Source organism: Geotrypetes seraphini, chromosome 5 (genome assembly GCF_902459505.1).
Source record: "Geotrypetes seraphini chromosome 5, aGeoSer1.1, whole genome shotgun sequence".
Taxonomy (NCBI): Eukaryota; Metazoa; Chordata; class Amphibia; order Gymnophiona; family Dermophiidae; genus Geotrypetes; species Geotrypetes seraphini.
The window spans coordinates 151,040,300-151,054,314 of NC_047088.1; the positions used below are offsets into that span (position 1 = coordinate 151,040,300).

At 44.4% G+C, this 14,015-nt stretch overlaps 1 protein-coding gene across 2 annotated transcripts in view; it reads right to left on the minus strand.

Moving 5' to 3' along the window:
- The window catches only part of BMPR2 (bone morphogenetic protein receptor type 2), a 325,794-nt gene that overhangs the window by 11,155 nt on the left and 300,624 nt on the right, over positions 1-14,015 (minus strand). For both annotated transcript variants that reach the window (XM_033945719.1, XM_033945717.1), the window contains one exon: positions 5,761-7,043. In XM_033945719.1, coding sequence (XP_033801610.1) covers positions 5,761-7,043 — 1,283 coding nt within the window. The remainder of the gene's footprint in view (positions 1-5,760; positions 7,044-14,015) is intronic.

Below are 14,015 nucleotides of genomic sequence, written 5' to 3' on the forward strand. Positions count from 1 at the left end.
AACAGGTAATTGAGGCCAGCAGTGTGCCAGATTTTAAGAAAAGATGGGGTTGGCATGTCGGATCTCTTCATGGAGGTAGATAGGGGGTGGGTCTTGGTGTGGGCAGACTAGATGGGCTGTGGCCCTTTTCTGCCGTCATTTCTATGTTTCTATGGCACGTGGGGCAGCTTTGTGTATTGCTGCTGCCGCCCAACATTTTTACTACAAATTAAAGGTAGATGTGAGGTGAGGGTGGGGAATTGTAAAAATGCCGATTGGGGGAAGGGTGAAAGAGTTAGATGCTGGAAAGGGATGCGGCCCTCTCTGACTTTTTTTTTTTTCTTTTTGTGGGCTGTGGGGGAGGAAAAAGAGAAAGAGTGGATAATGCTGAAGGTGGAAAATGGGAGGAAAGAGAGGATAATGGGGTGACAGAAGAGGCAGAGGGGCAAAGCTGAATATTGGGGGAAGAGAGACAGAGCAAAGCTGAATGGTTGAAGAAAGATGTGATGAGAGATGAGAGGTGATGGTAGAGTGAGAGAAGGAGGAGCAATACTGGATGGTGGGAGAGATAGAGGTACATGGTTGGATGGAGAGAAAGAGCGAGAGACATTGAAGAGATCCTTAATGTTAGATGGGGAAGAAACAGAGGTAACAGAAAAGGGCAATTGGATGGCAGATAAAAAGGGAATAGTGATGTTGGATGATGGGAGAAAAGAGAACAAAGGGGATTGTGGAAGCATGGAAGTATTCAAAGGATTTGGGACAAGAGTGTTGGATCTCTGAGGTAGAAGAAGGATTAGTATATGGCAGTGGTCTCAAACTCAAACCCTTTGCAGGGCCACATTTTGGATTTGTAGGTACTTGGAGGGCCGCAGAAAAAATAGTTAATGTCTTATTAAAGAAATGACAACTTTGTATGAGGTAAGTACCTACAAATCCAAAATGTGGATTATCTGAAATTTGAATTTATCAGAAGCAATTATGGAAATATTTATAAACTATAGTTTATAAATCTTTCCTTAATTGCTTCTGATAATTTCAGCTATACAATATACAACTGAAACCAGTGCAACATGCAGAAAGTGAAAAATTATCAAAGTATCAACTGCAAGAGACAAGATTTTGGACCAACTAATTTGGACCAACTATTTTAAGGCCCTCAGTATTATAAAGAATGATTCTTTATGGAAAACTTGTGCCTTAAGTGCCCAGCAGTCTCGTCCGCAACCACCTTCAGCTCTTACCTCCTCCAGCACAGGACACAAGTACGAGCTGCACTGCCTCCAATGGTTACCTTACGTTCTGGAACATTGCCTATCTCACTGCTGTAACCTCACGCAAGCGCTTTCTTGCATCTGTATGTGACTGTGAGGTGGAGTGGAGAGGACAATCACGTACAGATGCAGGAAAGCGCTTGCATGAGGTTACAGCAGTGAGGTAGGCAACGTTCCAGAACATGACCGCCGGACACTTAAGTCACAAGTTTTCCAAAAAGAATCATTTTTTTATAATACTGAGGGCCTCAAAATAGTACCTGGTGGACCGTATGCGGTCCCTGGGCCGCGAGTTTGAGACCACTGGTATATGGTATGGATGGCCAGGCTACATGGGCAATGTGTTCCTTATGTGCCATTATTTTCTATGCTTCAGATTTCATAATAAACAGTTTGTTTCATGTCAGTTTGCTGTTTTCTATGACTCCCCCATCCCTTTATGCTCAGATTGTAGTTCTGAGAAGGAATATCCCTGGTGGTGGTGGAAGGGGGGGGGGAGGGACGCCATCTCATCTCTTGCCTCAGGCAGTAGATTGCCTTGAGCCACCCTGTTAACTGTTATGTAATTTGATTCTACTTAGACAACAAACTGAGTTCGATTCAGCTTTTGTTCCCACACTCCGAAGGAGCTCACCCAGCCTGCTTAGTTGGCCACATCACTGTTTCCAGTTGTCATCCATATGGTTCCCAAGTATATATTTTTTTGGATCCCTGAGGAAGCAGTGTTTCTTTGAAACACGGACCGTGTTGGGTCCAGGTTCACCAACCTTTTTGGACACAAACTATTTTATTTTCACATTAATGTTTGTTTATTAAAGACTATGGGGCTCATAATCGAAAAGGAAATACGTCTAAAAACCAGCCTAAATCGGCACTTGGATGATTAGTAAGACAAGTTGTCCAAATGCTGATAATCAAACTGGGTTTTAGATGTATCTAAAAATGACTTAGGCCTTTTCAGTGCTGCTGTACACCCAGAACTAAAAAGGGCGTTTTAGGAGGAGTGGTGAGGGCAGGATTTGGGCAGGATGTGGGCCGACCTAGACTTAGTCATACTACAAGTATAACCGAAAGTTTAATGAGGATGCCCAGACGGAACTAATACGTAGCAACTTAGGTGATTGAAAACCAGGTCTAAGTGACCAAAAGGTATCCAAAGTGACCAGATAACCACTGCAAACACAAAGTACAGTCCCCCCCACACACTCCCCCAGTGATCACTGACCCCCCCGCCATAAAAATCGTAATAAAAACTGTACATATCTGCCTCCAGAATATCAGCACCTGGCTTAGGAAAGTCTAGTAGAGCAGCATAGAGGTGGCTTAAGTAGTCTGGGGCTATTAGGGTTGTAGACAGGTGGGTCTAGTAGATTTTGGGGGGCTTACCATGACCTATAAGGGAGTTGTGGTGAGATGTGTATATGGCACCCTTTTGTGAAGTTTGCAGCTGTGCCCTGTAAGGTGCCCCACTAATGTGTTGCCATGTCTGGGTGTCCAGTCCATCACTTGCTGGCCCCTCCCATGTCCAAAAGGTCTTATTCTAGGCTTTTTTGACTTGGACGAATTTTTGGATGAGAATAGGGTATAAAGATAGACAACTTAGTGGTCTGGCTGACCAAATGGCTGGACGTATATTTAGATGATTTTCGATAAAGAAAAATATTTTGGACGTATTTTTTGGGAATGGATTTTAGACACTGCCGACTTTGAGCGACTAGTGACTTAGGTCCAAAATGGACTTAGATATTTCTTTTGATTATGCCCCTCCAGGCATTTCGTACACCATTCCTGCAGTTTTATTCTTTTGTTCCTTGTTTGACATATCACTGCAGTTCTGTTTAAGATTTTATTTATGTTTACCTTGCGGACAATTTACTGCACAAGATCAGCGAAAGAATTTGTCCAGCAGACTTCAAACTTCAAAGTGCATACAAGCATTATTTTGGCAGTAAAGTTGGTGACCAAGATAAAGCATGGGCACCTCATGTGTACTGCACTGTCTGCTATTCTAGATGAACACAGTAGCTGAATAGGAAACAGAAGAAGTTGTCTTTCACTGTACCCATGGTGTGGCATGAACCAACAAATTATCACTCAGCTAAAATCAAAGAAGGTGTTTTTTGTTGGACCCGAAATCCGTGAACTGATCCTTGATGATGCGTTCAAACAGAAGCTGAACCTAGCTGAATCAGCAGCATGTGAAGCATTCGTGCTGGTTGTTCAGAATTTTCTTGGTAATCACAGATCAGAGAATTATGCTGAGCTTGTGGAGAACATGCTGACAGCATATCAGATAATGGGTGCCAGAATGTCACTTAAAATGCACTTCTTACATTCTCACCTCGACTTCTTCCCACCCAATCTTGGTGATGTCAGCGATGAGACTAGGGAAAGATTTCATCAAGATATCAAGATGATGGAAAGCAGATATCAGGGAAAGTTCAATCCCAGTATGATGGGAGACTATTGTTGGGAGAGGAATGGGAGGCCACACATTTCCTCTCTCTCCACCAGTCAAAGAAATCCACTGCCAAAGCTGCCTCCTTCCTCCTTGTGCTGTCTCAAGAACGAGAAATTTAGCAGGGTGCCTCCAGTTGCCAATGCCGGCACTCTCTGAGCATACTCAGTTCATGCATGAGATGAGCATGCTTGAGGAGTGCAAATTTTGGTGGCTGGAGGCACGCCACTGACTTCCTTGCTCCTGAGGCAGTATGAGGAAAGGGGCAACTCAGGCAGCAGATTTCTTTGGTTACCTCACTAGCCACTGACAGGTACTGCAGCTTTGGAGGGGACAAGGCATCCCAGGACCATCCCTCCCCCAAGGTTGCCTCTGGTACAACTCCCTCCCTCATCCCCAAGGTCCAATTCCTCCCCCCCCAACCCCTCATCCAACTCTCTGCCTCTTCCATACCCCCCAGGTCCAACTCTCTATCTTTCTTCTTCCTAGGGTTACCAGATTTTAGACCCGTAAAATCCGGACATGTGGCTCTGCCCCCAGGTCCGTCCAGTTCCACCCAGTCCTGCCCTGTTCCATCCAAGTCACACCCCATTTCGCCCCAACCCCCCTGAACCTCTTCTTGAGCTCAGGACTGCATCAAGAGGGTGTCTGAGCATGCGCAGGTGTGATGTGATGATGTTATATGCATTTGTGCATGCATGTGATGTCACCACATTGCATCTATGCATGCACAGATGCCCTCCTGATGCAGCCCTGAGCTCGCTTTTTAAAACCTGGACAAAGTGCCGGGTTCTGTAAACCTATCCAGATGCCTAGATAGTTTTCTAAAAAAAGGGCATGTCTGGGTAAATCAGGACATCTGGTAACCCTACTTCTTCTCTCCCCTAGCTCTACAGCCCTCAGATCCCAAGATCCAACTCTCTTTCTTTTCTCCCTTTCCCCCTCATCCAGCCCTCAGATCCACTCTTTCTCTTCCTCTTCCCACCTACTCCCCAGGTCCAACCAACTCCCTCCCTCAGGGGCATCTTTCTTTCTTCCCTTCCCAAGGGCATCTCTTCCTATTTCCTTCCCTCCCCTCCCTTTCTTGGCCCTGCATCAATTCTGTTAATTCCCTCCTTCTCTTCCACACAGTCCGGGCATTTCGACCCATTGCCCCAATGTGGCTGCTTTCCCCTCACCTCACAGATCGAAAGCGGCTGCTCTCCCTCCCAGACCCAATGTAGATGCAATTCCCTCCCCTCCCCCCTACAGCCCCCAGCTGGCCTACTTTAAAATCACAGTGGCAACACTACAGAAAGGCTTCCTGTGGCATGCACCAGGTCTTTCCCTCTGATCTGGCCCACCCCGCCTCTTCTGAAAACAGGAAGCTGCATCAAAAGGGGTGGGCTGGGTCAGAGGAAAATGCCCGGTGCAGGCTACAGGCAGTCTTTCCATATGGCTGCTGCTGGCCTGACGGAAAACTGATTTAAAGATAGACCAGCTGGGAGCTGCGGATGGGAGGGGAGAAGAGAAGCCATGTCGTGTCAGATTGGGAGAGAGGCCAGACTGAGAGTGCATATGAAAAAGAAAGTTGGAAAGTGGCTGCATACGATTAATTATTAATTGTGATTAATAATTTACATGCTAATTGCAGCATTAGCTGTGATTAATGTACAACTCTAGTTTAAAAGGAAAAAAACACAAAAAAATGCAAAACTTTTTGCTGCAGAGTTCCAAGCTACATTTCTTGAATCATCTTGCAATATCTGTCCTCTTGCCAATAATAGACATTTCATTTTACAGTTTTTAAAATGTACTCAGCTTCCCCAATACAGGGCAGAAAAGACAATACATACCTTCCTAATATTTCAGTTCTGAACAAAGAATACCCTGTTCTCTAAAGTCCAAAGGTAATAACTAATATACTGATTTCCCTTCATCTATATATTAATCTTTCTATTAGCCCTTTTGTAACTTAACTGAAGTAGAAAAGCATCATGTGCTCAAATTTATACATCTTACTTTTATTAATGCCTAATATTTAAATAACTGCAAAGGTTTTATACTTACTCTGCATACTGTTGCTATCCAAAATATTGGTGGATGATAGATCCAATGAATTTGGTCTTTGGGCTCTTCTGGTATAACACTGCCTAGAATCTGGTGGCATAGTCTGTGCACCAAGAGCAACAGTACTGGACTCTTGAAATGGACACTGATTACTGTTGTTGTTATTGGAATTTATTCGTCCGTTATCCATTGGACGTTCTCTTCTGTCTACTAAATGATCCAAAACCACCTCATCATGGACAGCTTGCTGCTCGCGTCTCAGTAATGGCTCATGCTCATCAGGGCTTGAGTTAATATTTAGTCGACTATCCTCTCCACTAAACTGGTTTTGCAGCATATCTTGGGTCCTATGAGACACTGAATTGGCAGGCTGCCCAGTTACTACTGTATTGGCATACTGTGAAGTTGTGGCATGTGAGTTCACAGTGTGACTCCTCCCTGCTACTCCATTCATGGCAACTGTCACTACATGAGGTTCTGCAGCATTGATTGTGTTCATCTTGGCTACTCCAGTCTCTACTTGTTTTAAATTTGATTTGTGTTTGCCGCCAAATTTTAACCTCGACTCCTTTACTGAGTTTTTGGTGTTTAGGGGCAGACTAGTTGGCCTTTTAGGAAGATTCTGTTGCTTGGGGAGCGGATAAGCCTGAGCAGTTGGGATATCCGGAATAAAACAGGTTTGCCCAGTTCCAGTTTGAGTGAAATCCTGCTGGCCAGACCCTTCCACTGCAAGCTTTATCAATGGGTAAAGCAAGTTAGAGCTGGTATTGCTGAGTGGGTCAGGTCCACTGAATTGTTTGAGAGAATGCTCCATCAGGTTCTCATCAGAGCTTTCTTTTAAGTTCTTATCTACTTCCTTTGGGTCCAGCTTATTAGTTTCTAGATCTTCCTCTGTTAATTGTAGATAAACAGGAGTTGGCCCCGTAGGCTGTAGCATATTTGTAGCCTGGAGATTTGATTCATCTGAACAGTGCATTTCAGATATGGTTGTCATGCCAGTGCTAGGGGTAAGACCTGCTGTGTTGGTGGTAGTGGTATTAGTAGATAAACTAGTGACACTAGTCTCTGGGCTCGGAATGCGAGCCTGGGCCTGTTGTCGCTCATAGTTAATGGAGTTTCGATTTTTTTCCCCTGTAGTCAGGGGTATGCTAGATGTTGAGTACTCAGAAGATATATTTTTCACAATACTATCAGTATGATGGATGGAGTCTTCAATGTAAGAAGATGAAGAATAATCCGGATAGGGCCCAATCTTTGGAACACGTCGATTGTGCGACAAGTTGCTTAAATGAAATAATAAAAAAAGAATATTAGATTGAGAATACATTATATGTAAGCTGCCTCATTTTATTTCCAATATAATTTGCAAAAGAGAAACTGCCTCAACACAAAGGTCTTTTTATTAGCCAAACTATCAAAAAAGTATTTTAGTGAACAGTATATATGAACATATCCCTGGATTCTCTAACCAGCGCCCATGACGGCAGCTGCCAATTACATGTCAATCATGCGACAGTGCTGGTTAGTGAATCATGCTTGTGACACACTGGTTAGAGAATCACACCTGATTACGGTAAAAGAGGGAATAACTGTGTCTACCACTTGCTCAGAAAAGCAATTGCTAGGCACAGCTCCTTCCCCTCATACCTTCTGTCAAAATTTAAAAAGATTTCTTCTGCCCGCTGCTACTGCTCTTATTGCTGGCTGAGCTGATGTGGCAGAGGAATCCCCGATCAGCTGAACCAGCTTTAGGGCTTCCCCTGTGCTCAGCTGTTTGGGGCATCCATTATTGACTCATCAGCTGAGTCAGCAGGGGAAGCCCCAAACAGCTGAACCAGCCCTGAGGCTGGCAGTTTCAGGAAGTCCTGCTGGCTCAGCTGATTGGGGATTCCCCTGTGATCAGCTCAGTCAACAGGGAAAGCAGCAGTGGCAGGCAGAAGACTTCCCCCAACCAGCAGGAGGGATGCCCACTCCCTCATGCCTGAGGACACCCCCAAACACCCCACCCACACTCAAAATCAGCAAGAGGAATGCCTACTCCCTCCTGCCTGAACAATCCCCGCCCCACACACCTGAAATTGGCAGGAGGGATGCTCACTTCCTCTTGCCTGAACAACCCCTCCCCGATAACCCCCACACACTCAAAATCAGCAGGAGGGATGACCACTCTCTCCTGCCTGAAAGACATTCTCCAAATCCCCCCAAGACTCCTCCCATACCTTTACTGGACAATGAGCATGTGGGATGCTCACTACCTTCTGCTGGCAAGCCTGCCGCTTCAAAATGGCGGCCTTCCCCTTCCCAGTGCAACCTCAGAAAGCTGAGAAACAGCATAACTTCAATGAAACCTTTCTCCACTGGGATGGGTAGGGTTTCTATCCAGGGCTTCTCAACATACTCTTTTCTCACCCCTCTTCCTTCCCTTCTCTCAGCCCATGGAAGTTTACATTTTCTAAAGGAGATAAACCATCTCTAGTCCCTCTCCTCTGTGATTGGGGCATCAAACCTCCTGGGTGGAAATTATGCTGTTTCTCGGCTTTCTGAGGTAGCATCCGAGAAACAAGGCTCATGTCAAAGCCAGGGTCTATTCCTGCTGTTATTTCACTAAGCTAAGTGGCTTTGTAATTGGTTATTTGTTGAAGCATACATTTATGAAGATCTTTAAAAAATACTGTTTGTCTGTCATTTATATGCTACGATTAGATCACCATTTGTACCACTGGTAAAAGAAAATCTTTTTACTGCATGGTGCCCTGTGAATTGGCATTCTATGACTACATGAAGTATTCATTACTTGATATAAAGCTTATGCAATAAAGCATTTGTGATACTTCATTTATGTGGAGTTGATATTGAAGTGAAGTTGTTTCTATTTGTCTCTGCATTTGGTTGGTTTTGGAATAAGTCTATATCCATCTTTTGTATTAACTTTTAACATTCAGTTTTCTTCCATTTTTCTGCTTCCTCCTCAAATCTACTTTTCCATGTCTTCCCTTCCCATGTATCCATGTGTACCATCTTCTCCCTCTTTCTTCTCCCCTATTCCCATCTATCCATAAACAGCATGTCTTCCATTTTCTTACCTTCCCCATTCCTCCCATCCCTATGCACCATCTCCTCCCTTGCTCTCCCCTTCTCTTTCCCTACCCTTCCATCCCCGTGTACCATCTCCTCCTTCTCTTTCCCGCTCCTGTGGTCTGACATCTGTCTTTCCCCCTCCTATGGTCTGGGATCTTTCTCCTCTCCTTCCTACAGTCTGGCATCTCTCTCCCCTCCTTCCTTTCCCTTCTCCCCCCTTTTGTGGTCTGGCATCTCTCTGTCTTTCCCTCCCCAAGTCTAAGGCAGTATATTTAGTTCACTCATGCTGCTGATGGCAAGAAGAATTACAGCAGCGCCGGGTGAGCAAGCACAGGATCCCATTTGGAGGGGGGATAGAGAAGACTCCAGATAGGTGTGCAGAGGGGGGGGGAGAACTCTGTCTAGGTCGGGGGTCGGCAACCTGCGGCTCCAGAGCCGCATGCGGCTCTTTTCCACCTTTGCTGCGGCTCCGGTAGTGTGTCACGCAGGCATGCAGCTTAAGTCCGGCGTCGCGGCGGGAAATAGCCATGCTGAGCAGTGAGCTCAGCACTACACAGATGAAAGCCTTGCTTGCTGATTGGTCCGGCGGCCCCGCCCCGCCGGACCAATCAGCAAGCAAGGCTTTCATCTGTGTAGTGCTGAGCTCACTGCTCAGCATGGCTATTTCCCGCCGCGACGCTGGAGTTGTAAGGTGCCTGAAAAAGAAATCATCCTGGCCGGGGTCGGTGTCATGCTCCGGAGATCTACAGCCTTCCTATCTCCCTCTCCCTTCTACCTGCTTCCGGCCACATCCCCTGCTCCGCGGCTCTCTTGGGCAACTCAGCAGCAGCGATCGACACAAGCTTCTGGACGTCGGGGCCTACCCTCTGCGAGTCCCGCTTGTTTCAACTTCCTTTTTCCACAAAGGCGGGACTCGTAGAGGGAAGGCCTCGATTGTCGGCAGCTTGTCTTGATCACTGCTGCTGACGAGTTGCTGAAGAGAGCCGCGGAGCAGGGGGGTGTTGCCAGGGTGCAGGTAGAAGGGAGAGGGCCAGATGCAGTACTTGTGGGTGAGGGAGGGGAAGAGAGAGAGAAAGAGAGAGGGGAGGGAAACAAAAGGAAATATTTCATGCTGGGCCTGAGTGGAGGGAGGGTGGAAAGGTTCTGGCTACCGGGTGCAGTAACAAAGGAAAAGGGGGGAAAGCTGAAAATGGAGATAGTGACACAAAGAAGAGAAAGGGTAAGCAGGACCTACTGAATAAGGATAGAGATACAGAGGGGACATGAAGAGGAGGTGAAATAGAGACATAGAAGTAATGCTGAAAAAGTGTGTGGGGGGAGATAAAGACATTGAAAGGGGCAAATGGTGAACATGGCGTAAAGATAAGGACAGAGACAAATGAAGATTCTGAAAAAGTGGTGAGATAGGGATATAGGTGAGATGGACACAAAGAAGGGTGATGCTGGAAAATAGGTGGAATGGTAATTCTGACAGACACAGAAGGGAAATGCTGGATCAAGGAGAGATGGGGCTCAGGCTGGATGGAATGAGGAGAAATGCCTTGTTGGCCCGGAACTTCCTCTCCTACGTCAGAATTGACGTCAGGGAGCGGAATGCTGGTCAGCGCAACACTTCTGCAGGGAAGCTTGGGACGGCGGTGGCTTGGGGGCTGTTCCCCGATTGCGGTGGCAGCAAACCGAGTGGCTTGGGGGACGGCACGGAGACAGAAAGAAGGGGGAACAGGGAGACAGAAAGAAAAAAGTTGGGGGAGAGAATGAGGTCTGGAGGAGAGGAAACATACAGGAGGCTGAAAGAAAGGAAGAAAGATTGGATGCACAGTCAGAAGAAGAAAGTGCAACCAGAGACTCATGAAAATCACCAAATAGCAAAGGTAGGAAAAAATGATTTTATTTTCAATTTTAGTGATCCTGTATATAGCATTAAGATAAGAAACAATATATGCAGTGTTAGATTTGTTTTATAATGGTTTTGCGGCTCCAAGTTTTTTTTTCTTTTCGAAAACGGGTCCAAGTGGCTCTTTATGTCTTAAAGGTTGCAGACCCCTGGTCTAGGTACATAGGGTGGAGGTGGGAGAGGGAGGAGGACTTCGGATAGGTATACGGAGGGGGGGAGGAGGATTCCAGATAGGTGTGTGGGAATGGGGGAGAGGGAGAGGGAGGAAGACACCGGATAGGTGTGCGTGAGGGGGGGGCGAGGAGAACTCCAGATACGTGCACAAGTGTAAGGTTACTAGATGTTCAGTTTCTCCAGACAAAAGTTCTAAAATTTAAAAGCCACCCAGACTCCTGACAGAATCCTCAAAAAGAGGACATGTCCAGGGAAAACCGGACCTTAACTATGTGTTCCTTTCTGCCACCTATACCTCTAAAAAATTATTGGGAGGAAGGGAAGCGGAAGAGGTGGGAATGCATTTTGGCCCTGGTGCCTAAGTGCTGGGGGTACAGAATGCTTTTGGAAATTTTGAGCCCAATTCTATAAAATACATGGGCACCTAATTCGGTTTCCACTGTTAATTGAACAGCACCATTAAAAACCAATATAAAAATGTAATATTCTGGTAGGTGCCTATCTTGACAGGAGTGATGTAGGTGTCTACACCGAAGCACCTACCTGACAAGTAGAAGTGGTTACGGATGGAGTTTGGGCGTGGATTGAGTTAGGTGCCAGTATTTTAGGCAAAGAAATCTCTGGCCTAATATACTGGTGCCTGTTTTGATGCCTACTGGTACCTATTTCAAGTTAGGTGCCACTGGGCACAATTCTACAAACAGTGCATAACTTTGAATGATATACGGTAGATGCCGTTTTCCTAAGTGCCTACCGAGTTAGGTGTCATTTAAAGAATGAGGATCTTTGTGTATTTCATGGAGTACACTTTTCCAAACTTCTTGTTCTGTAACATGCTTTATTTCCTTTCCTTTCAAAGCAAACACCCATGCCAAATTATCAGGAATTGAAGATGATTTTTGTTATCAAGTAAATTCATACAGGAACAAAAAATAAATGGCTTTTCACCGATTCCTAATGAATTTAGGATTCATATTTGAAGAGAATGAGACCTATTCTACTATAACAGTTAATATTCACTTTGTGACATATGCAGAAGTACCCATTTGTGAGTTGAAAACACAAACATATCAATGCAATAAAGAAACTGTGTTTTGGATATCCAATCTGTTGCTCCTTCTGGAGCTTTCTCTTGGCACTCGCCATCATGCAAAATTTCAAGCTGACAAGTAGTACTGTAACATTCCATCCTTCATGTGGAAAAAGAAGGTGTGCTTTTGAAATTACAAAACAAGTATCTGTGCATCAAAAAAAAAAAAAAAGACATTTAAAGGATATACTTTGGTCAAATTTCATAGTTATATATGGAAACAGCATATATACTTCACACTTGTTTATTGTGTAACATATCAAGACAAGTTTTATCTACAGTAGTTTAAATATTCATAATGGAATACATCCTACTCACTAGAAAAAGTACATACTGGCAGCATTCAGTCAGTAACTTAGCCATAACAAGCCACTGAAGAGTAGCTGAGAGGAAACTGATTTTGTGGCTTGTTGTTTAATACTTTTCAGATCTTCAGTGTCCATTTTTACTTTTCCAGTTAGGTTTTAAAAATAGAAACAGACCAGTGACATAGGTCACAATTCGTTTTCTCTTCCTCAGTCTACTACTCTTTTTTCTTGTGCACTTGATTAGATCTTTCCTGTATTTTATGGCCTTCTTTTCCTTTTTCATGTATTTGATTTTAATTGTTTGCTGCTGAGAACTGTTGTAAGCTTCGGCGGGTTATCAAATTTTAATAAACATACAAATGACACTCCATTTTAGCAGTTTAAAAATTTGTGCAACCCCATGCCCTACCTCAGTGCAAGCACCGGGCTTCCAATCCTCCCCACCACGCCTCTGCTCCCTGGCCTGTCCCTGCCTCCTCACCCTGAGCCACTACACACATGGGCTGCACTGTTGACTGCTGACACTGTTGTAGTCCCTGCTTCCCACTTAGTCTACACAGACTGAGTTAAAGCAAGGGCCCGTCACATTGCCCTGCCTTTTTTTCGTGTGTGTGATACAGATGTGGTCATAATGTCAATTTATTTATGAAAAGGCAAATTCTATAAGGGGTGCTTAAAGTTAGGTGCCTAAATGAATAGGAGTCTAACTTTATTAGTAAATTGTCTTCAATTATGAGCTTTAACAAGCTCATAATTGAAAAAAAAAAATTGGGCGATAGGTGCCTATCTTCTTAGGCACAATTCTACAAAAGGTAAGTGCTTATCGCATGGTGCCTAATGCCAAGGTAGGTGTGTTTAGGAATGAGGAAGGACTTAGGCACCTCTAGGCGCAATTCTCTAAAGGACTTAGGTGCTTATAATGTAGGCCTTTAAAACCCTGGCCTACATTACAGGCATCTAAGTTTTCAGTTAGGCCCCGGTAGGCACGATTCTGAAAAAGGTGCCTAAGCGTGACTGACACGCAGTAGGCACCTATCTCTTTAGATACCATTTACAGAATTTCCCCCCAAATGCTTTCATACTGAGTGAGACGATTTTCTGTTCATGCAGATGTAATTTTGATTTAATAGATTTGTGGTTTTATTAATTCTACTGTATTTGTCATTTTATCATTACATAACATTATGAATGCTATTTTGTGATCCATTTAGAATTGTAAAGGTAGGTGGAATAAAAATTAAACAAAAAACAATGAATAATACTTGGGGGCCATGACCCACAGTTGGAAAGCACATGGGGTTCTTTTATTAAGAACCAATTTAGTGCGTGCTAAATGCTAAGATGCCCATAGGAATATAATTGATATCTTAGCATTTAGTGCGCACTAATCTTTAGCGCACGCTAAATCGGTTAGTGCACTTTAATAAAAGGACCCCTATATTACAGTAATATGGGTAAGATGCTACATAAAAACTAGCTAAAGTATATGGTGGCCAGTCAAATGCGTGCAAGACAGGTGAGCGCAAGACATATAAGCACAAGACAAGAGAGCGTAAGATAACTGCGTGAAGACATAAGCGTGCGGACAAATGGGAGTAGACAAATTAGCGCAAAGACAAGTTTGTCTTGCGTGCATTTGACTATGAACCAAAATATATAGCTACAACAGATATTCTTCTACATCTACTTAGCTATTTATAGGTTACAAGAA